Source organism: Pongo pygmaeus, chromosome 4 (genome assembly GCF_028885625.2).
Source record: "Pongo pygmaeus isolate AG05252 chromosome 4, NHGRI_mPonPyg2-v2.0_pri, whole genome shotgun sequence".
Taxonomy (NCBI): Eukaryota; Metazoa; Chordata; class Mammalia; order Primates; family Hominidae; genus Pongo; species Pongo pygmaeus.
In genome coordinates, this window is record NC_072377.2 from 35,884,404 (window position 1) to 35,908,721 (window position 24,318).

General features: G+C 37.9%; 1 protein-coding gene and 1 pseudogene across 2 annotated transcripts in view; both read left to right on the top strand.

The window, feature by feature from the left end:
• Positions 1-24,318, top strand: part of SPEF2 (sperm flagellar 2) — a 202,500-nt gene that overhangs the window by 157,107 nt on the left and 21,075 nt on the right. For both annotated transcript variants that reach the window (XM_054487035.2, XM_054487036.2), the window contains 6 exons: positions 1,879-2,026; positions 4,158-4,286; positions 6,515-6,653; positions 9,367-9,596; positions 22,605-22,711; positions 23,425-23,607. In XM_054487035.2, the coding sequence (XP_054343010.1) occupies positions 1,879-2,026; positions 4,158-4,286; positions 6,515-6,653; positions 9,367-9,596; positions 22,605-22,711; positions 23,425-23,607 (936 nt within the window). The remainder of the gene's footprint in view (positions 1-1,878; positions 2,027-4,157; positions 4,287-6,514; positions 6,654-9,366; positions 9,597-22,604; positions 22,712-23,424; positions 23,608-24,318) is intronic.
• LOC129036095 (uncharacterized) lies at positions 18,668-20,578 on the top strand (annotated as a pseudogene).

A 24,318-nucleotide genomic window follows, 5' to 3' on the forward strand; every position in this document is an offset into this window, starting at 1 on the left:
GGGTTATGCAGTCTGGCAGAATTTTGGAGAAGGCAGGAACTGGCTGGTCTATCTCACCCGCAAAACTGTAATAGTCTTTGAGGGTAGAGATTATGCCTTATTCATTTTTCTGTTCACCTTCATTAATCTTTGTCTTCTCATCCCCTCACCCCATTCTCCCCAGAAATTATAAATAATTAAATAAGCCCTCAATAACCCCCATTTTTCACCAATTGCTTTATTGAGATTTTAGAGTTTTAAACCCTGTGTTGCTACTGCCTCCATAATATCTGTGTGTGTGTGTGTGCGCACGTGTGTGTGTGTGTGTGTGTGTGTTGTTTCTACCTTTGGGATTCTTTCCTGGGTTCTCATTTCTTGGGGTGACACTCATAAATAACCTTCGCCTCGCCAGGGGCAGTTGAACTTATTGCAAAATGTCCAGTATTTCTAACTGCAAGTACAACCCCAGTGACACAAGCCTCAAGACAAAAGTGTACATATATATAATCTTAATTTACAAATAATAATTGCATATATTTATAAAGTAGACTGTGAAGTTTTGATGTCTGTATACATTGTGGGATGACTGAATCAAGCTAATTACCATATCTATTACCTCACTTATTATTTTTGTGGTTAGAACATTGAAAATTTACTCTTTTAGCAGTTTTGAAATATACAGTACATTATTATTCACTATAGTCACTGTGCTGGGCAAGACATCACCAGGGCTTATTCTTCTTATCTAACTGAAACTTAGTACCCTTTGACCAACATCTCCCCTTTCCCTGTCCCACCTATTCACCCATCACAGCCCCTGGTAACCACTCTTGTACACTCTACTTCTATGCTTTGACTTTTTGAGATTCTACAAATAAGTGAGATCATGCAGTATTTGCCTTTCTGTGCCTGGCTTATTTTGCTTAGCATAATGTCCTCCATGTTCATCTGTGTTGTCATGAGACAAGGTTTTTCTGCTGCCTTAAGTTCAGAGCCAGCCACAGAGGAGAGGTGGAGGGATACCTGCAGTTCCTGACCCCGTGGGTGGGAAAGGACAGAGCTTCTCCATTCAGCACTTAGAATGAGGTGACAGAACAACTAATCTCAAGCCAGGACACTTGTGAGAATGAAAAAAGGCGCTTGGTGGAATGGAAAGGAGCTGAAAGTCAGCCCAGCAGAGGAAGCTAAGAACCTTGGGGTTAGCTTGTGGAATGGGTCAACCTCACAAATACTCAGGCTTTTGGGGGTGATATTTAGTGCTCAAGTAGAATAGAAGCCCAGGATTCAACTGTCCATGACCCAATTAACACAGGGCATGCAGTCCCAAAAATTGGCAGTTGCCGAGGGTGATGAATATATGTATGAAGAAACCACAAATATACACTCAGAACAAAAACAAATACGCTTCTGCAGTATTAAAATTTTATGAATGCAAATAAAAGAAAAAAATGTAAAAAAAAAACTCTGTAGGGGATAGTTATCAAAAAAGGTTAAGGAACACTGATACAGAGAAATACCCTGGATTGGAAGTCAAGAGATTAAAGGAACTGAGAAGTGTAAATGTGTGTCTGAAATTTAAAAGAAAGGAATTTTTGCATAACCATGGAGTTGTGACACTCTGGAGGTGGCAGTGAGGAAACATAAGGATGATTTGCAGGTGGGGCTTGAGAAAGTGAGCAGCCTCCACACAGATGGTGGTAGGGAAGCCGCATCTTGGGACAGGGCCAGGTTTCCACTTAAATAAAACATGGTGGAGTGTGTTTTATAAAGTTCGAGTACATGGGCACAATTGTTTACAGTGGATTAAGGTTTCAACAGAATTTAGTAATGACTACATCCAAATGGTTACCATATTTTATAAATGCTACATTAACTGAAATATTGCTGTTATGCAACCAGGTGGCTGCTGAAATTCATCAGAGGCTCATGGAAGAAGAAAAAGAAAACCAGCCAGCAGACCCCAAAGAAAAATCTCCTCAGATGGGTGCAAATAAAAAAGTAAAAAAGGAGCCACTCAAGAAAAAACAGGAAGACAAAAAACCCAAAGGTATTTATGGTTTTAGCACTCAGAACCCTGGATACCTAAACCTCTCCTTGGTAGAAAACAAGCATTTAACTAGACACATTATTAGCCTCAAAGCCACTAAAATACTACTCATTAGGTTTAAACTAGAGACCCAGGCTTCTATGATTTGTGGTGTTAGTGGCAAATCATATTGCATACCAAGCCCACCTGACTTGTTTAACCAAATAGCCAGATGTACCCAGGGCAAAATAAACCTCAAAGACAGTTTTGAAATGTTAAAAGAACTTCCAGGATGGTACTATGTCATCTGAAAAGTCTGTGCAGAAAGGCTAACACTGCAGTAACAAAGAAGTTTAAAAGCTATGTTTTTAAAAGCTATGTGTATGTTTCAGAAGCAATTCCTTTTCTCCTGGAGGCCTCCTGCCTAAATCCCTGCCTTAGTAGCATGAGGGAAAACAAAGAGTTGAGAAAATACATCTTGAAAGAGATCCCTAATTAACCTTAGGAATGAATAGCTTTGGCATCAACATTACCCTCCCCCTCTGAAGTGAAATCCTGGGAAGCAAATGAGCAGAACTCACTCCACTCATAGATTGTCTGTGATATGTTTATTATACACCTGCTATGTGAAATGCTCTAGATGGATGCCAAGAACACAATAGTAAATTAAAAACAAAACCAAAAATCACAACCACACTCCCTGCCCTAATCCAGCTATAGTCTTGCAGTAGAGAGAGACATGTGACCATTGTGCTTTGATAGGGGAGGTACAAGTACCTTAAGAACAAGGTCTCCCTTCTCCCTCCGAGGGCATAGAAGATGCTTCTTAGATGGAGAACATTCAAGCAGCCAGGAATGGGAGTTAAAGGAAAGCACTGAGGATGGAGGAAGGAGTGGGTCAGTGGCACTTGAAGGAAAGGGAAGAGTATTACCTTGATAAAGAATGCATCACTTTAGTCCATCTCAAGGGGCAGGAATAAGGGAAGTGCTTCTGTTGACTTTAATGGAATAACTGTTGGGATCTGACCCCTTAATTTTACAGACGATAAAACAGAAATCCAGAGAGATTAATCTCTCCTTCATCTGAAACTTACATATACATCTATTATTGCAACATATTACAATTTCTTTGTTTACAGTATCTTCTTTACAAGATTTGAACCCTTCGAGGTCAGACCCTCAAGAAAAATTAGTTGAACTGAAAATAGAGCTATGTAAATGGGCCCTGCAACTAGAATCATATTGCCATAGCCCATGGGTAAATCCTTTGATAAGTACTGACAAATTTATATTTTCTAATTCTCTGATATAATCACTAATGTACTTATAGTTAAGTTCTAATTAAAATATAATTAAATTAGCCAGGAGCAGTGCCTCACACCTGTAATCCTGCACTTTGGGAGGCCAAGGCAGGTGGACTGCTTGAGCCCAGGAGTTCGAGACCAGCCTGAGCAACATGACAAAACTCTGTCTTTACAAAAAAATACAATAAAATAGCTGGGTGTGGTGGCACACATCTGTAGTCCCAGCTACTAGGGAGGCTGAGGTGGAAAGATTGCCTGAGCTTGGGAGGTCGAGGCTGCACTGAACCATGAGCATGCAACTGCACTCCAGCCTGGGTGACAGAGCAAGACTGTCTCAAAAAATAATAATCATATTTAAAGAGCTTATAGATTCTTGACCATCACCTGCATTTCACCCACATCTTCTTGAGGTTATTCTCGTATCTTCTTTTTTGGTGAAAATCTAGGAAACACTTTGCTAATAGAAGTTATCCCTTATGGAGTGGTAATTCTGCAGGTGTCTAATGGGGTCAGCACTATGTTGGGATTTGCTAATTTCTGCCCCCAAACTCTGGATTTCACTATGTTTGGAAACTGTAACCATCTTTGCACTTGCTACATACCTTATTTTTTAATTATACTACACAAATGTGTTTTTATATGAGTCCAGCCCAGGAACCATACAGAGAATTCTCAAGGAAAAATTCAATATTTCATCACAGACGCTGGGAGGACCAAGGTTTCATTGTTTCCAAATCACTAGAGGTTTATAGCTTAACAAATTTTGCGTTGTGCTCATTCTGTCCAAGTACTATGTGCACATCTTTGTATTTTGTTAGTTTACTCAGCATGTTTCATTGCCCTTTCAGGTAAATCAACACCTATGGCGGAAGCAACTCCTATCATAGTAACAACAGAGGAAATTGCTGAAATCGAAAGGAAAAATGAACTGAGGGTCAAAATAAAAGAAGAACACCTTGCTGCCTTGCAATTTGAAGGTAGCGATTGAAACGACTAAGATGATGCTTTTCAGTAGAAAGGAGACCAGTAGCCAAACAGCCCACAACTGGCTCATCAATTGCCTCAGACTATGATGTCTGTGAGAACATACAGCAAAGAGGTTGAAAAGCACAATATTCAGTTGACTGTTTTCGTTTGACCACATGAGGACTAGATTTGAATGTTGCATGAGTCAGATGTTTTGGCATCACCTAATCAGTCTTAACTGATGGGAGGATCTCAAAAAGAACCAAAAATAATTTGGGAATGGGTTAGAAAAAGCAATAGCAGTAATTAAAATCTCATAAAACAGAAACAAAACAAAATGTTGAAAGTTCGTATGATTTTACAGGTTTAGATAGGGACTACCTAAAGTAAGTGGTTTTATATTACAGTAAGTATAATTTCGGTCCCTCATTAGGAAAATAAATTTTAACTAAAGGCTAACAGGCCCTGAAAATGAGTCCTTGGGAACAAAGGCCATAGGAGAGCCAGTCATATATCTATTATGTTCAGGGGTGTTCTTCTCTATAGGAGCAATGACTCCACAAAACATATTCTCCTTATGGCTCTCCTAATTGTCTTGTAATGCAATTCTAAATGATATCTGAAAAGATCAGGAAACTGAGCAAACATATCCTAAGGGAAAAAAACATGGTCAATATACAAGATGACAAAACCACAAAAATGTGGCGTGGGGTATGCTGAGACACCTTTAACTACTCAGTGACTATTAAGATGTTTTCCATCCCTTGTTTCTCTCATTTTCTCTCCCTGTCCTCCCCATCTTACTACCACCCACTTCTATAACCCCAAAAATAACGTCTGAAGTTGGTTGAACACAGGGAGACTGTGGCATCAGGCGAGTCCAGGACAGATGCATCTCCCCTATTGCCTGCCCTGCATCTGATTTCAGTGGTTTTCAGTACACTTCATCTTTCAGTCCATTCTGTACATGATCCTTAGTGTAGCAAAATTCATTTATTCATATAACAAATGATTATTGACTTTCCACTCTGTGCCAAGTCCTGTGATAGTTGCTGGAGACACACATTTATATGTATAAACGGAAACAAAAAATAAAACTCAGTCTCAAGGAAGAGAAATGCAATCACTGTTGCATGTTGACCTGTTGACAGCTGGGCCTGTAGTCACAGCTACTGAAGAGATTGAGGTGAAGGATCGATTGTGTTTGAATCCAGCCTGGGCAACATAGTAAGATCCTGTCTCAAAAAAAAAAAAGTGATATTGGTGGTGGGCATATGGGGCAAAGGGGACATGAGGGGAGTTCCTGACTTACCAATGGAACTAATTCTTGAGCGGAATTGGAAGGCTATGGATAAGTTTTTCCAGGGGAAAAATTGGTGTGAGAATGAAGAGAAGTATTACATGCCATGGCAGAGAGAGGGGTAAGAGGCATATTGGCTTGTGAGTAGCTTAGGAGCATGAGGCATGTTCTGGGAAGGAGCGACCTGGGAGATGGGGAGGCCACACCATGGAGGGTTATCTAGGCACTGCCAAGAATGTTCGATTCTTCCCTGGTGGCAACTGGGAGCTAGTGAAAAATTATGAGCAGTAAAGTTATTATGATCACATCTGCAGGTAAGACAAATTACTCTGGATAGTGTGGAGGTGGATTTGGATTTGAGGTGGGGGAAGAAAGTTAGAAAAAGTAGGATTGAGGCTATTGCAACAGTTTGAGAGATAATCAGCACCCAAACTAGGCGATGATGATGAAAAAAGCCAAAAAGAGAAACTGGAAAAATTTTGGAGATAAAATCCACCAACCAAATTATGTGCCAGGATCAGTAATAGGCCCGGGGGCACATGGAGTTTGCCCTGATTTTAGTGGTGCTGAGAAATACAATGGCAATGCCACCCCAGGTTCTAAAGTAAGGAGATAAGCAAGGTCCCCACTCCCTTTTCAAAATTCAGAAATTACCTATGTGTGTTTTCACATTTCATTTATCAAAGAGTAGATTGCTATAAAGTGCAATAGATAAAAAGCTCAATTATAGTTTTGGTTCAGATAATTTCTCAAATGACTCTACCACATATTACATTTTGCTTTTCAGTGAGATGGATATTATTTTATCTATTCTGGTATATTAAACGTGCACCTAAAGCTTCACAAATTGAAGCACCAGTGGTTTCAAAGTGAATCTGTTCATTAGTAAATGCGTGCACTGCAATATGTTAAAACATTCTTATTTCTCTTTGCAAATAGAAATAGCCACGCAGTTTCGACTTGAACTGATAAAGACAAAAGCATTGGCTCTTCTTGAAGATTTAGTAACAAAGGTGGTTGATGTATATAAACTCATGGAAAAATGGCTTGGTGAGAGGTATTTGAATGAAATGGCCAGGTAAAGTACTACATGACTTTCTGAAAATATGCTTTGTGTATTCTAAGTACCAAAATTGATGAAGATTTTTAAGGTATTTACAAATTTAAATTAGTTACAAATATAAATTTTGGCCTTTTAGGAAATCATGTGTATAAACAGTTAACATGAGCTTTACTATCATGTTTGTATTAACTCTTTTCTAACAGTAAATCATGCATCAAAGGGTTCTATTGCTATATTAAACTTTGCACAATATTTATGAGTTTAGCTGTCATACTAATCAATGAGAACCTTATTTTACAAGGTAGGATTATAGGTAATTTAAAAATAGTTTTCAGAAGTAAAACAATGCTTGATACTTTTCCAGTGGTAGATTTATTATCAGTCAGAGCCAATCAAGGGGAGATTAAAAAGTCATTCACTGGAATGTTTTACCAGCTAGACTGATTCTCTTGTAAGACCAACCCTAAGTTCTACTTTTCTGTTGAGTTCCAAAGACTTCCCAGACTTTCATTGCTACTGAGGGGCAATGACTCTCATCCTGTTAGTTCACCCTTAAAAGGTACAAAGAGGCAGCTCAGCAGAGTGAGTCATGATTGCCCAGACCAGGAGCCCCATCTTGTCCACAAATTAGTAGCATGCTTGATTGCTCTGGGTCTCATTGGCTTCATCTATACAAGGAAACACTCCAGCCAGGCTATTTCAGAAGTTTACCCTCGATCTAGATTCCAAGATGCACTACAGTTTACAATAAAATTTACTGAAAACTTAGAAGTTGCTACACAAACAGTATTCAAAAGGCAATTATTCTTAGAAGCAACAACTGTCATGTAAAAAGCAGCTGTTACGGTTCGTTTTCTCTGGTCCTTGTCTCATAGTGAAGTTCTTCCGTAAAGTCTTCAGCCTAGTTGTTTAGAACTATTGCTCCATAGTAAAACAAACAAACAAACATTAAACAGAATAAAAAATGCAAACACAAACATAAGTAAGTAAGCTTACTGCGGTAATACTTAAAATCATTTTGCTACTGGATAACCAAGTCAGTTACTTATCAGCGTCACACAGTAATAATATTCAGTTCTGTTCTCTGCCTGCTATTTTCAAATGAAAGTCTATCTTCTTCATTTTTGGGACTCATGGCTCCCATCCATGTGGCCATCTATTGTAAATGCATATTTTAGCAGATGTACTCATATTTCTCAGACTTATATCGTATATGTCTTTGCCCTGTGAATCTACAGATGCTGTCATGAACTGTGGCCACAAGAAGTTAAAACCTAGAAATGTGATACAAATACATAAATAAATAAATAAATAAATAAATAAATAAATAAATAGCTGGCAGATCCCTTTGACCTTCAAATCCTGTTTTTATTTTCCTGGCACTTTTTTCCTTCCATTGTTAAGATTACTCTTAGTAACCTTCCACTAGGTGGCGCGCATCTGTTTTAGTATCCTGATGCCCAGTAAAGGTATTATTCTACTAGTCATGTTTTACAGAGTATCGTGCTGGGTTATGGTTGGGTCTCAATCCACATTTGGAGTCCCTCCTCACTCACGTAAACTCAGCAGCTATCCAGTGACCTCCTCTGTCCCCGAACACGCAACCATCCTAAAGCATAAACTAATTGGTATTACATGGACACTCACAAAGACAACATTCTGGAGTTGAATTCTAGAGTATCTTTTGAAAGACAGCAACTAATGCTACTTTTTAAATTTTCAGTTATATGTTCAGTATATGGTATATTTGGTGCCTATGAATTATATAAAATCAGATCAAATATGCATTTTTCTGTGATGCTCACTTTCATTGTAATATATAAACAAGATCCTTTCTTCAATACAGCAATAGTGCACTTATTCATGTATAAAACTTCTCTAGCCTTTAAAATAGCTTTTAAAAGGTCATTAACTATACCCCCAGTACAGTTTAAATCCTTGCCGTATATGAGTTCACATTAATAACCATAAGAGAAGGAGTGTTGCATTGTTGATTCCATTGCAAAGACAAGGAAATTCAGAGAGCCCAGGATCTGTGGCTAGAGAGTGTCCTAGGATGAGAACTCGGATTCCAGTACTCTTTCTACCGCATCATAGTGGTTCCCAACTGTTGCTGCTTTACCATGTGATCTAGCTAGGAATTGTTATGCTTCATGAAGATAGCAAAGCGATTTCAATGGATTATATGCAACAGAGGCTATTCTGACATCTTTGTTTTAGATAACATCAAACTTCTTTGACAGAGATAGAGAAAAGCCACTCTTCTAGAAATACATTATCAAACTTGATTCACTTTATAATTCATCCTGATTCCAAATAAATGTAATTCTAATAGTCATGTTTTACAGAGTATTATGCCATATAACCTTATTCTGGTTCATACTTAGAATAAAATATAACCCTTGATATAATCTTGCTTACATAGTAAAATATATTCTAATACTAATAAAAACTATATTTAATAGGTTCTCTTTAAGTTCAGTTTTGTGTAAAATGTGTAACTATTAGCTGTTTAATAAGCATGCATTTTCTATTTAATCTGCATTTATTTATACCCTGCCTTTTTACAAAATAGATTTGGGGACAAACTGAAATTTATAAGCATGCTGATGGAGTTGTCTAACAGCTATATAATGTGTTTACTTTTGTGTGTATGTCTTATAAGCAAACTTTATTAATCTAATAGTATCTTTCATGGGGTTAACGCTATCCATTTTACCACTTTCAGTATAGAAAAATTAACTGACGTAGCTCGCTATCACATTGAAACATCTACAAAAATTCAGAATGAACTTTATTTAAGCCAAGAAGACTTCTTCATTAATGGCAATATAAAAGTCTTCCCAGATCCTCCCCCACCGATACGTCTTCCACCTGTAGAAAAGGAGGAAGATGGCACCCTGACCATTGAACAGCTTGACAGTCTTCGAGATCAGTTCTTAGATATGGCACCTAAAGGTAGGAAAAATAATTATCATGAAAAGAGCACAAAAAAAGGTTAAGATTAACCAGGACGGCAATCACTTGCCAACAAGTAAAATCAGCTCTATGGGATCGTGTGGCACTAAAACATGCCCTTGCTTTGTTCTAGTTTATTAAATATTTGTTTCATACAACATAAACCCTAATTAAATAAGCAGGACCCACTGTGAATAATGCTTGAGCAGTGTGGTGATCCTCATTCCTGGTAATTCCTCTCTCCTGTCCTCCCTGCTCCTTGCTGACAAGTTTGTATATTTGAGTACTACTCCACCTGGAAGCTTACAGAAAGACTTTGTGCATACTTCTAGTTTAGATTTTATATTTAGATTATGAGTTTGTGTTTCTGTGAGGGGAGACCAGGCAGTAGATTTCCCTTTTATGTTGGCCTTTTCCCTCAGTGCTTGTAGACCATAAGCAGAATCAAATAAGCTGTTAGAAAATGTTCACTTAATTGATTAGTTGGTTTGTTCATATGTATGTGTAAATGTTTTCTGCACACAACAATTTTAGCTCTTTCACATTTTATCAGCATGGACCTACAGCATCCGCACAGGCTTTTTGTTTTTCAGGCTTTTCCTACTTCCAGATATTCTTCAATGAGTTCTGTCAATTGATAGCACAAGTAATTCAGACAGATCACATAGGATTGTCATCTCCACTTTAAAAGTCTAGATACTGACTCGCAGAGGAGTTTAGCAGATTTTTTGCCTATGGTCATATATCATTCAGAACTCTGCAGATCCAAAGTTCTTGCCCCTTCTCACTGAACTAAGTTGCCTCTCATAAGCAGATTTCTTTTATCTTTCAACATATACTACTTATTTGGAAATTATTACTTTTCCCTGTAGCATAGTCAACTGACTTCAGTATTAATACAATGTTACTTTAAAAAAAAGTCCAGTATTTCTAGAAATTCACGTCATATTCATTAGTAAAAAGATCATTACTCTAAGTCCGAAAGCTTCCTTGCCAAGCCCAATAGGTGAAATTGGTGTATGTGTGTGTGCCTGGGTGAACTTTGCGCTTTGATGTGTCAGCTCATCAAATCAGCTAGAGCAGGCTTTACAGCTCCAAGGTATAAAAGCCCACACTTCAGCTGTGGAGGGACAGAGGTGCTGTTTGGCAGCATTTGGGCACGAAGGAAACATGGCCATCAGCAGGTACAAAAAATCTCGACTTTACAAATCAGCCCATGAAATTCCTTCAGTCCTTTAGTCAGACAGAGTGCACCCTCTTCAACATAGTGCGAGCTCCACAATGCCCTGTTATTTTGTACTTCCCTCTTCAGAGGTGCTTTTTCTCTTCATTTTATCCAGGCCATTATTTTACACATAAAATAAAAAGATATGTGTAAGTGGATTCTAAACATGACATGTGGTTTGCTTTAATCCTACACTCTGCTGACTGGGAGGAAATCACTCAATTAATAGGTAAAAACTAAAGGCATCTGGGGACACTTGAATAGATAGAAGTGGATTTTGAAAATTATCATCCACTTGTAATATATCTTTCAGCAGGGACCCTAGTATCCATGATGCTAATCATAATACTTTCTTGGATCCAACCTTAAATCCAGAGCTCATATTTCCACTAAAAGTTTAAAAATAAATTTTAAAAAATAGCAACTATAACTTGACATGTGTCTCAGAAGATTAACTCTAGAAACCCTTGGGACACAAAGATGTCAACAGATAAATGTTTTCAGACTACGGGAGAAATAAGAAGGGAGGGAGAGGAAGTGAAGGAAGGGAGGGAGGGAGAAATGGAGTTTTTTTTTTTTATTTTTATTTTTTTTAAAGCAGAGTAAAAGGAAACCATTTGCCCTAGGAATTGAGAGTTTAATTTGAAAAGGCAAGCAAAGAGGAAGGAAATATGAACAACTATTTGAGTTCTTTCTGGGACACAGTGTGAATGTTATTCAAGTGCTCAAGAATGCAAAGCATCAGTGTGCCCTGAAATTGGTCAGGGAAAAGTCTGTGGAGCAAAATTTTGGAGGGAGAAATTGAAGAGGGTAAAGAGATTTTGTGGCAAGGCTACAGAGAATGTTTACAGTTAGGGGAACAGCTGCTGGAAACTCTGTAGACAAGAAGCGTGAGGATAGGAGCATGATGTTTGGGAAATGGTTAGGAGACTGCTCTGCTTTTCTTTCTCCAACTGCATGAACTCCAGGCGAGTAGAAGAGGAGGCTTTCTCTCTGTGAGGAACCATCTCTGCCCACCCAAGCTGGATAATTAACCCATATGCAAGAATAACAGTTGTAATTACCACAGAATTTATAACGCTATACAATACGGTAGGATTTGGGGATTGTGATGATTCAAAGTGAGTTATGTATGCTCTATGGGCAAAGAGTTTAAACTCTTTTCTCTATTAGCACAATTATACCATTTGAAAAAATATGTATTGCATTTTTTTAGGTATATCTAAAATAATAAGTGTTGGGAATTTGATTGACAGGAGTAATGTTCATTGTTATTATTCTTGCTATCCTTATAGAGGACAGGGAAAAGTATTACTCCATTTTCTGCATCCCAGAGTCACAGAATTGGAGGTTCTCTACTGATACTCTTGAAATCCGGCTCCAAACATTGACAATGGTCCTGCCTGAGGAAACCCATTAACTGCCACTCACCCCTTTTCCCCATCTCTTCTGGCCCCACAAAGTATACTCTGACTTTTTGGTTTTTCTACCCCGGTTTGGCAATTGTTCACTTAAGAAACATGATACACACCCATCCATCTTTTAAATGAAGGCTTTTGTTGTATTTCTTCCAAGAAATGGAAAACAATCCTTTATGATACCTTCCATTGTATTTACCCTAGAACTCTATAATTTCAAAACACAATGTTAGTGAGTGATAGCAGGTTTGAAAGTGGGAGGAGCTGGCTGAACATGGTGTGTTTCAAATGTGTGATCCTGCAGAACTTCCTGCTCAAACTTGCTAATATTTCTATGCCAAAAAATATAAACATTTTCCTATATTGTTTCATATATGCTCATGCAATCCATAATATCTAAGATGCAACTTTCAAGTTCACTAAAATATATTAAAACAGATGGATTTTTTTGGGAGGGAAGCATACATATTTATTTGCATATAACAGCCATTATGTTACCAGGCCCATGGAAGGATTTTGTAGCTGATTTATAAAAAGCACTGATGTTACCAAATTACACTTTGCAAGTTTTAATCATGCCACACAAATACAATTATTGGATTATTATTTCATCTTTGATTAAAACAATGACTGAATGCTTTAAATACTTGTGACTAGATAGTATCAAGATGTAAATGGAAAGAACTAAAGCTTAAGGGGTTTTCTGCTAAGTATTGGTTAATCCCTTTGAAAACAAGTCTTCATTAAAATAGCCCTTACTAAAGATAACATAAAATTGAAAAGCATCATATATTGTAACATATTCAACACTCCTTTTCTGGTCAAATTCTGACACTTATGATGATTCTACCTCTCTTTTCGTAAAGGTAATGATTAGACATAAAATATTATTTATTAATATGATTGATACAAATATACAAGAAAAATAATCACTTTATACATGATAATCAAATTAGATGATGCAAAATGCAATGAAACAGTTGATTACACTTGCATTTTTCTGCCACTTAACAAAGATCCATACTTTAGAAGCATAAGAACAGTATGAGTAAAAGAAAGCTAATGAATCAGCAAACCATTCTTTCCATTACCTATCCTAAGAATCATTCCTATGAGCATCTCCCGGCAGGGTTAGATCTAGTGAATATTTTCTGAATTATAACAATAGCCAATTTGGCATGGTCACTATGTATCAGACCCTTTGCTAACATTTTCATATGTTAATTCACTTATTATCCACCTCAGTCTATGATGGGATGGCTAGAGTCAAACTGTTCTTTCTCAAGTTCACCTCTTGTCAAATGACTGTCATATGATCTTGGACAAGTTATTACATTTCTCTCTGCTTCAGTTACCACATCTGTAAAATGAGAATAATAATGATACTTATTCCGTGTATTGAAATAAGGTTGTTATGAAGATTAAGGTAATTAATATATGTAAAGTGCTTAGAAAGAGTATAGCACATAGAATGTGCAATTTAAGTGTAACCATATAAGCCATTGTGACTTGATTATATAATTATAGTAATGTCATATTAGTATATAATATACAATATTGATACAAAGTATTCTATTATCCAAAATGTTAGCTTGGTTTCTTGAAGATGGAAATACCCTAGTAGGCATTTGCAATATTACCCTCGAGTGCTTCCAAAAAAATGTACACCACCTGGTAGAATTAAATCATAAAGTAATGTGGTTTCCTAGGGAGTACAAGCATTCCAAACAAAAACATTCATTTTGTGTACTCCAGTAAGTTCTGGGTAGGTACATCTTGTCTCCAAACATCAAGTGCCAAGTACATAAGGAAGATAGCCTTTTTCTGATGGAAGCAATTTGGATTCTATTGAAACTAGAATACTTTAGCAATGTTCCTCTGTCCGCACTTAAGCCATAAGAACTCTTTTTCCTTGTAAGCCTATCGGTACTCAATGAAATGCCCGCAGAGATTTGGTTCATAGCTATTTTTGCGTCTGCTGAGAAGCTACCTGAAGAGAATATAGTTTAGCAAATTCTACACCCTCTCTTTTTCTTCAAAAGAGGCAGCATTTATTTGTTCAAGGCCTGTAACATTCTTCTAAGAAGCTGACAAGGACCCCTTCTTTGAACCCCTTTTGGAGACTGATAGATTTCTTTTTTTTTTTTTTTTTTTGAGATGGAGTCTTGCTCTGTTGCCCAGGCTGGAGTGCAGTGGCGCGATCTTGGCTTACTGCAAGCTCCGCCTCCCGGGTTCAGGCCATTCTCCTGCCTCAGCCTCCTGAGTAGCTGGGACTACAGGCGTCCACCACCACGCCCGGCTAATTTTTTTGTGTTTTTAGTAGAGACAAGGTTTCACCATGTTAGCCAGGATGGTCTCCATCTCCTGACCTCGTGATCCGCCCACCTTGGCCTCCCAAAGTGCTGGGATTACAGGCATGAGCTACCGCGCCCGGCCAAGACAGATGGATTTAATGACTGGCCTCAGAGACAGAGGGTACACATTCAGAACTCCAGGCTGTAGTGGTTAAGCTAAATCATTCAGCAGCATGATTTTTACAGGAGTTCAAAGGCAGAAGTAGCTATTGCTGCCTATGTGAGTCAGCATGAGGGTTAGCCCAGAGGCTTTTGAAACTGAATTTTCCTGGAAGAAAAGCAGGGGAAGGGTATTCCAGGCAAAGGGATGAAATGGAGCAGCTGTGGAGATTTTGAGGTTGCATGACATATCGAGGGAACTGTGAACAAACAAGAGGCAGGAGATGGGACCACAGAGAGCTTGTGGTCAGGTTGTGAAGTCTCAAGTGGCTTGCAAAGGACATGTAGGAGAGGATTTTCAAAGGCATTTAGAGCCAAGTGTCATGGAGAATGGATTGGAGCAGGGAAGAGGCTATATGTGTGAGACAGTGGCAGGCACTGTCAGTCTCTCTGCAAAGCCTCAAAGAACCCAGAGGCAGGAATAAGGGCACCTGAGTGGTTAGTTGCCTGAAAGGAGTAACTAGAAAGTTCTATGGATTTTTCCAGGCTTAGTGCGTCTGAGAAAATTATAAAAATACAATATTATGTATTTGCAGGTAAGTATTTTGATCTGAAAATTGTCTAAGTTAGTCTGACATTTACCCAAATCAAGAAACACAGAAAGATTTCTTAGAGAAGGGAGTGATACAGAAGAATAGGTGTTATTGACAGAATTATCGCAGCAAGTGGCAAAATATAGGGATTACAGCAAAGAGGACTGTGGCCCCCACCTGCCTTTGCTTCTTTCAATGGGCGAATTCTTTCCACTAGATCAGATTCAGATCGCAGAAATGCAGTAGTTAATCTAGAAGGCTTTAGACCTGTTAAAACTGTTTATGAGTAGAGTTTCAAATGTGTCTTCAGAATGAAACACACAGGTATTTTCCTGAAGCCAGACAACTTACATTAGACAAATGAAAGTATATACTCAGAATTCAAGGTCATATCTTTTGGAAAATCTGTCCATAGAACTAAAATTCTGTTTCAAAACTAGCAAAATCAGTATTGGAAATTAAAATTTTTAAATTTAAATTTTAATTTTAATTTTACTTTTTAATTTAAATTTAATTTTTTATAATTTTTGTAAGACAGGGTCTCACTCGGGTAGCTGAGGGTAGAGTGCAGTGGCACAATCATGGCTCACTACAGCCTCAACACAACCCCCACCACCTCAGCCTTCCAAGTAGCTGAGACTACAGGTGCCTGCCAGCATGCCTGGTTAATTTGGTTTTTTTTTAATTTTCTTCTCTTTTCTTTTCTTTTGTAGAAATGAGGTTTCACTGTGTTGCCTATTCTGTCTTGAACTCCTAGGCTTGTGATCCTCCCACCTCGGCCTCCCAAAGTGCTGAGAGTACAGCCATGAGCTACCATGCTCCCTCGATATGTCATGCAATCTCAAAATCTCCACAGCTGCTCCATTTTCCCCTTTGCCTGGAATACCCTTCCCCTGCTTCTCTTCCTGGAAAGTTCAGTTTCAAAAGCCTCTGGGCTAACCCTCATGCTGACTCACATAGGCAGCAGTAGCTACTTCTGCCTTTGAACTCCTGTAAAAACCATGCTGCTGAATGATCTAGCTTAACCACTATAGCCTAGAGTTCTGAATGTGTACCGTCTGTCTCTGAGACAGAGACAAAAAGAGACTTTAACAAAAAGAGACTTTATTTTTTCATTTATTTATTCCTTTATTCACCAGCGTTATGTGAGCAGCCCCCAGGCATAGTGCAACTGGCCTAATATGGAAGACTGACAAGTAGCCCAATGCCTGAGTAAGAAAATGAAGGCAGTAGATGTCAACTACAAGGAGACTAATTTTAAATGAAATACAGTAACATTTAGAATTTGCAAAAATAGGGGTCTATTTTAACCAGAGCTGCAAAAAGACTGATTAAAAAGCAAAGGAGAGGCTGGGCATGGTGGTTCACGCCTGTAATCCCAGCACTTTGGGAGGCCGAGGTGGGTGGTTCACCTGAGGTCAGGAGTTCGAGACCAGCCTGACCAATATGGTGAAACCCTGTCTCTAATAAAAATACAAAAATTAGCCAGGCATGGTGGCAGGTGCTTGTATTCCCAACTACTCGAGAGGCTGAGACAGGAGAATTGCTTGAACCCAGGAGGCGGAAGTTGTAGTGAGCCGAAATCGTGCCATTGGACTCCAGCCCCGGGAGACAGCGCGAGACTCCGTCTCAAAAAAAACAAAAAAAGCAAAGGAGAAGTTAGACCCAAATAAGGTATGAAAGGCAGAGGCAGATCAACTAATGTCAAGGTCTTCAGTTAAAAGAGGTTGAGATATGAAATCATGAAAACCAATTAGGAAAGGAGATTAATTTTCTTAAACATATGCCAAGTGCTTAGCAGTCAGCCAGACATTATGAAGCACATGATTTAGTTCTAGTCAGAGGGGTCAAACCCTAGAACCGTAAAGTATTGACAAAAAATAAAAGAATATATGTCATGAAATATTTTAATAAACACATATTCAATTTTTTATTATATGATAAAACAGGACAATATAATCTAATGATTAGTAGCATCAAAGAATGTGTAGAAGGGACACCTATATGTGGTCTAGGCTCTCTGCCTTCAGGGAGAAGCTGGTATTTGAGGACTTTGTTTTGTGTAGTTTTTAGTTTTTTATCCTTCTGTTCAGATAAATATATGTCCCCTTGTCTGACAAATAATCAAATATGTCTCAAAAATTAGACCTTTGGGGAAAAGAAAAAGATGAGGCATGAGGCACAGCTCCTTTACAAAACCACCTGGCAAGGATTTCAAAGCTTCACACCCTTTTTTTTTTCTGGTAAATTAGCAAGTTTGCTGTAGCATTGCAACAGAAGGTAGGACTTAGGCAGGAGGGAAGGGGATGTCCAAGGCAGATCTTGCAGATACACTACCATGTATGCTCTATTATTCCTTTTTCTCACCAAGGGAAGAAAATTTTAGCTAAAAGCCATGTCACTCTTATGCATGGAGAAGTGGATTCTAAAGTGAAGAAGAGCATAGCACTCCTTTCTTCATACAAGATGTGTAAGAGGGAAGTGTACTAACAGGCTGTAGAGTGTCCGGCTACTGGTGAATCTCAGCTCCACCACTTACAAGCACTGCAACATTGGACAGTTTAATAAACCTCCCTGTGTGCCAGCTTTCTTATCCATAAAACGGTGATAATAATAGTCAGTTCATTTTCTGAACCATATAATAGGGGTAATGGATTGTGAGGATTCTATGATATAAACTAGTTAAAGCACTTAACACAATGCCTGGTAATTGATAAGCACTCAATAAAATTTTTCCAAAAATAGTGAGCAAATGTGGGGGTCAGAGATTAAGCAAAACTGAGGGTAGAAATTGTGATTACTTAAAATAACAATGTGGAGTTATTTTAAAGGCAGGAATCCTTCGGATGGTGTGAATAGAGTCACCGAAAAGCAGAAAAGGCCACAGAAGCTTGACCATTACCTTCCAAAAAGAAGCCATCAATTTTTGAAAATTTGGCTTAAAAAATATCCATGGCTTATATATGATGAGCTATTAAATCTTATGTTCTGTGCCTTGTGTCATAAGCATGGAGTGAAGTCAGGGGGAAGTCAAGTGAATTTTTTTTTATGGTACTGACAACTTTAGGACTGAATTTCTCAACGCACATCATCTCAGCGAGGCTCATGCCAAGGCCTCATTAATGGAAGCAACAAGTAGCTCTCCAGCGAACAGAGCCACCACCAAACTAATGATGAGGACCATGAGCAAAGTAACCCTCGGGAGAGTAGAGAACTTATTCAGATCATGCCATGCTATTGCCAAGACTGGACGTCCCTTCAAAGATTTTATTTGGATGTGCAAATTAGATGATATGAAAGGTGTTGATATTGGCCCAGTATTCAGAACTAAAAAATCAGCAAGAATGTTTACATACTTTATTGCTGAAGTAGAATGAAAAAATCTAAGACAGAAACTAGAAAAAAGTAAATTTTTCTCTGTCATCAGCGATGGAATCATAGACAGTTTAATCAAAGAAGCCGAACTTGTCTATGTGCAGTTTGCACATGCAGGAAAGGTGCACTGTCAAATTGTTGGGGTACAGACAGTAGAAAGAAATGATCCTCTGGCAATAAAAAATGCCATTGAGAAAACTCTAGAGATAAATCTTCAACTTAGACTGTCGAGCCAAGACTGGGCAAAGAAGCTGGTTGGTTTTGGAAGTGATGGTACCCATGGCATAGAGGGAGAGAACAATGAGGTGGCCCTGCTATTAAGAGAAATACAACCATGTGTACAAACTATATATTGCTTTGCACATCACCTTGAACTAGCTTACAAAGCGGTGTTCCAGAACATTCCTCTGTACAATGATGTCAAAGACCTCCTTCACAGCATTTATCACTTTTATCACAATTCTCCTCTTCATAAGAGTGCTCTGAGAACTGCTTTCAAAGGCCTTCACCTTCAACCTGTGATGCCTTCTCAAATAGGAGACAGGAAGTGGCTTCATGGATTACAGGCAGCCCTCCAGAACTTTCTCAAGGGATATCCTGCAATTGTTCGGCAACTGCTCTCAGTAAGTAATTTTGAAATACCGTATTATTTTATTTTTTCAGAATCACAGAAAATACTTTCCTTGAGCTCCTTGGAATAATAATTTTGGGAAAGATAACCACCATGTTGTTCCCAACCTGTGTTACAGGCAGGCAGAGGCAAAAGTGACACCATTCAAAAGAAACCCAAAGAACTTCTGGAGTCCCTTCTCCAAGCTGACATTGTTAAATTTGCCCGCTTCTTGTTGGATGTCATTAATGTCCTTAGCATTCTGTCCTGTGTCAATAAGAATAGAAATTCCTCAATTGCTGACATATTTGCCACTTTAGAGTCAACGCTGGAAATGCTCCAAATGTATCAAACAAGGTGAGAGGTTGGGATGATCTAAGGTCTGTCAAACTAGACAGTTGAACTTGCGAAATTATCTGCCAGATGTTTCTTCATTTAATTTGTTAGTTGTTATTTGGGTGATTTATTTTCTCCCCAGACTAGGGCCAAAAGAACGCATGGTGGATTCAGCCAAACACTTTCATGTTAACTGCCTCAGAGGGAAAGAAAACATTTCTGCTGTGAGAAACATTGTTTTAACACATCTTATCAAGAGGCTTCAAGGCTGTTTCAGAGATGCCAGCCAAAATGTGGTGAGGGCTACCGTGATTGGAAGTTTTAAATTGTGGCCCACAAAGATAAATCAAGGTAATCTATATGCACTGACTTTGAACCTATTATTCTGCCATGGTCTGTGTGAGTTTCTTTTATCTATGTGACTATTTTTGGTATATTGATTATAGAATTTGGAGAAAAAGAGGTATCCATCCTGACTGCACATTATGAACCAGTATTAGAAGCTGCCAGTGTAAAACTTAGTGAAGTGGATAGTGAATGGAGCATGTTGAAATTAGAGATTTATGCCAGGTAAGCAAGAAAGCAAGCTGAGGAAAGTGGCTGATATTTATAAATGTTTGGGTAAAACTTGGGAGTCTCAATCTTTTACATTTCTTCTCCTCCCTCCTAGATTTCAGAACATCCAAATTTGACCTGGGACTTTGTGAATTCCATTTACTTACACAAGTATCCAAATATCCTGACACTAGTCAACCTAGTGTTGACCCTTCCTGCAAGTTCAGCTGAAGCAGAACGTGGCTTTAGTCAGATGAAATGGAAATGGACCAAGTCACATATGTATGCAAAAATCAAGGCTGAAAATATGACGAATGTCCTAATTATTCAGTTGAATTCTCCAGACATTAATAATTTTGACCCTAGGAAAGCTATCCATTTGTGGAATACAAGAACACCGCGCTTCAACTGGTGACACAAGACCTAATTCAGATTGCTCATCAAACTCAGAAAGCCATTATGAAAGTGGTTAGCAATATGCAAATGTTGACATTGTTGTTGCTAAGCAATGTAGCTCTTTTGCATAGTAAAAAAATAAAATAAAATAAATGGTTTCCAGGAGCCTGAAATTTAAAAGTAAAACAGTAACTTGTCTTCACATCAAACAAAAGGCATTTGGCTTCTTCCAAACATACAGAGTAAAAAGCCCAAGATTGTTTCTTCTATAGCTTTCTAACTTCACTTATGTATTCATGTGTTCTTTCACACTCTTTTGGTGGAGCTGTATGCTGCTACACAATGGTGTTACTTTGATGTCATTTTTTTGAGTTATCCCTAAGGGTGACCAGACTATGATTACGGTCTGAGTTCCCTTAGGCCTGGCATACAATTCATTATTTTTCCTCAATAATTCTAAGTGATAGTTGCATTAGGTAATTAACTTACAGCCAAATTGAAAGAGAGCTTCTCTTTTCATCTGTGAACAAAATTTGTAAGTTTATGTAATTATGTTATTGCAACCACATCACTATATGCTTTGGCCATTTAAGTAACAAAGGCAAATATTAAAACAGTTTTCACATTTCATGCTAAATCCTCAGGTAAACAATTCTTATGTAAACTGTAAGTACTGTCTTATAACACTTTGTTTTGCACCGTATCCATTAGAGATTGCGGAAATGTATTGCAGCTTATAAGATTTTTAAAATACTTTGAGCCTCTTCACAGTTTCAATAGATTTTATTTATGGCTGTAGCTTGAAGAACATGACTGATTTATGTCTGACTTAGCTAAAAACCCACATACAATCTTATAAACCTCAGTTCACTGAAAATTCTGCTATCTGGGAAAATGTTCTCATGTCTATAAAACTGGATACTCAGGTTTGATGAAAAAGGATACAGAATGTATTTCTGAACAGCCTGCTGGATGGCCAATTATATCAAAGAAGAAAGGTTTCACTCTTGCTACCCAGAAAATTACCTTCCAAATCTCAAAATTGTGTATTTGATTCGAAGCACTGAGATTTTAGAAGGATTATTGCATTTCCCTGGAGGTTAGAGGAAATGATAAAGTTCATGTGGACTTTTAGGAATGCTAAAACCTTAGATGTAAAAAGAAAACCTTGGGATAGTGTGTCTGTGTTTCATTCTTTTTATTCCTAAAACAAAGAATAGTTATGTACTCTGGACCTGAAAGATCCCTGGATACACTTTAGGAGTCTCTCCTTGTTCTAGAAGGTACCTCTTTGTGTTGGTTAGCCAGACATTTTTTTTTTTAAAGCAGATTCATTTATTTTGTTTTCTTATTTATTTCTTAATGCATGTGCATGCAATTTGAAGTGAAAAACAAGGTAGACATCTCTTTTAAATTGAGTTAAGTAGGTTAGTTCATAAGAACAAAGATTTTAAAAGGTTAGTCGTCTTTCATGAAATACTTCGGAATACTGAGCCAATTAGGTGACTAAATTAGCACTTTCAATCTAGTAATTTAACAATTCAAATTTCTCTACATTTACAAAAGCAAATATGGTCTGATCCAAAGGGCAAGATGTGGATAAATGTATTACCTTGATTGTAGTGGTGATCTGCATGCATTTGGAACACTTTTATCTAATATCTGCCAAAATATTTTACTCTTGTGCCCTACTGCATGTAGGAAACCTTAAAATCATATATATTTTAAAAAAATTCAGCCTATCCTGAGTGAAAGGTCAAAGAAGACTCCAAACTAAAAAGTATACAGTTTTATAATTTTACCCAATCTGGATTTATTATTACTAAGCCAAAAAAGGCATTTTGACTTAGTTGAGAAACAATAATGAGACAGCATCAGGAAATTATTGTTTTTATATTTCCAAAATGCCTTCTGTTTCTTTAAAACTTACCATTTTATATAATATGAATAAAGAGATTTTTCAAATACTCATTACTTCTATTTTAGCAAAAGAAGAGAAAAACCATCACCTAAACCAAGTGACAAAATATTTTTCATTGTATTATAGGCATAATAGGAAATAAAGCATTTACTGACATTCTGATCGATTTGGTGACCCTGAACCTTGGCACAAACAACTTTCCTAGTAGTTGGATGCACCTTACCCAACCTGAAGTAAGCTTCTATGTTGTTTGAGTTGTAAAGCTTTAAGCATTCTTATTTGATCAATGCATCAATAGTTCTAAAATAATGAGTACTTGCATAGTGTCTGACATTTAGTAGGCAATCAATGAAATGTGAGTGAATGAAAAATGAATGAACTTCCGATTAAAACATATAGTATGCATATGCTCAATATTTGAAGAATAAGTGATGATCTGTCAGTGAAATATTATAGAGACTGTGATGTTCAACCAGTGAGTTTCTATCTAAAACTACCAAATGGAATGATCCTAACTAGTAATAGTAGATAATTCTGGTTGTTCTTGCTTTGCATCATAACCTTTTCCTTAAGAATGTTCAGAAAACAAAATGCTTAAAGAGCATTCCCCCATGGGCCACAAAGCCCTTGCACAGGCACAGCTATAATTTTTGTCTCTCCTCTGTTGGAAAGGTACAAAGTTAACTGGAGTGATGTGTGTAATTGATGGTATAATGGTAAGCAAAAATCACAAATGTCAAGGAAGCAAAAAATGAAACACTTTCTAGGTGCTGTCTGGTGTGGATTGGTTGGTAGAATAAAGGAAACAAAAGTCAGAACTGATTCTGTGTGCCAGTGAACAGTCCCACTTCTTTCATGGGAAACTCTCACTATGAAAATATCAGCAAGTAGAGCATCAAGATAGATTAATGTAGATATTCCAAAGATATTTCCTGTTTTCTTCTAGTTACAGGAATTAACATCTTTATTAACAGTCAACTCTGAGTTCGTGGACTGGCGGAAGTTCCTGTTAGTAACCTCAATGCCTTGGCCCATTCCCTTGGAGGAGGAGCTCCTTGAGACCCTTCAGAAGTTCAAGGCTGTGGATAAGGAGCAGTTGGGCACCATCACTTTCGAGCAGTATATGCAGGTTGTTACCAGCACCTGATGGCATTGATAACAGCAGAACACTTGTGACCTAAGAAGTGAATTACTCACTGATATTACATTGCCAGGTCTCAGGCCAGTGCATTGCTTCTCAGCTCCCCACGTCTAGGCACCCAGAGGCAGCACAGGCAGTGTCAAAGACCCAGCCAGAAGCCTGGCTTCCATCCCCAGGGAAAAGATCTGAAAAAGTCAGAACTTCCAGGAGAACAAAGGGTTCTGAAAGCAGTTACATAAACCTTATTTTTCTTCTCCTGAGTTCCTAACCAGTGGTTCTTATCTTTGGCTGTACATTAGAATCATCTGCAAAGCTTTTAATAGGTCCAATGTCCAATACTCTAAGCTCCTGGAGTAGAAAGAACAGTGATTAAAACACACACACACACACACACACACACAGGGAAAGGAGCAGGTTTTTTTTCTTTGGGGGGAGGGTGATGAATGATGAGATTATTTTTGAGAAGTTGAGTTTGAAATATCTGTGGGAAATGAAGAGAGAAATGTCCAATCTAATATGGCCCATACAGAAGGGATCATGAGTCAATATCATGTAAGTGGTTATTGTATTTATGAATGTATGAGATCACTTAAGGGAAGTGATGGATAACCCAGTAGGGTATGTAATAGTTGGCCATTGGACGTGGCAGGTGGCATATAACTGGTAACCTGTGCTAGAGAAATTTTGGTGGAATAATAA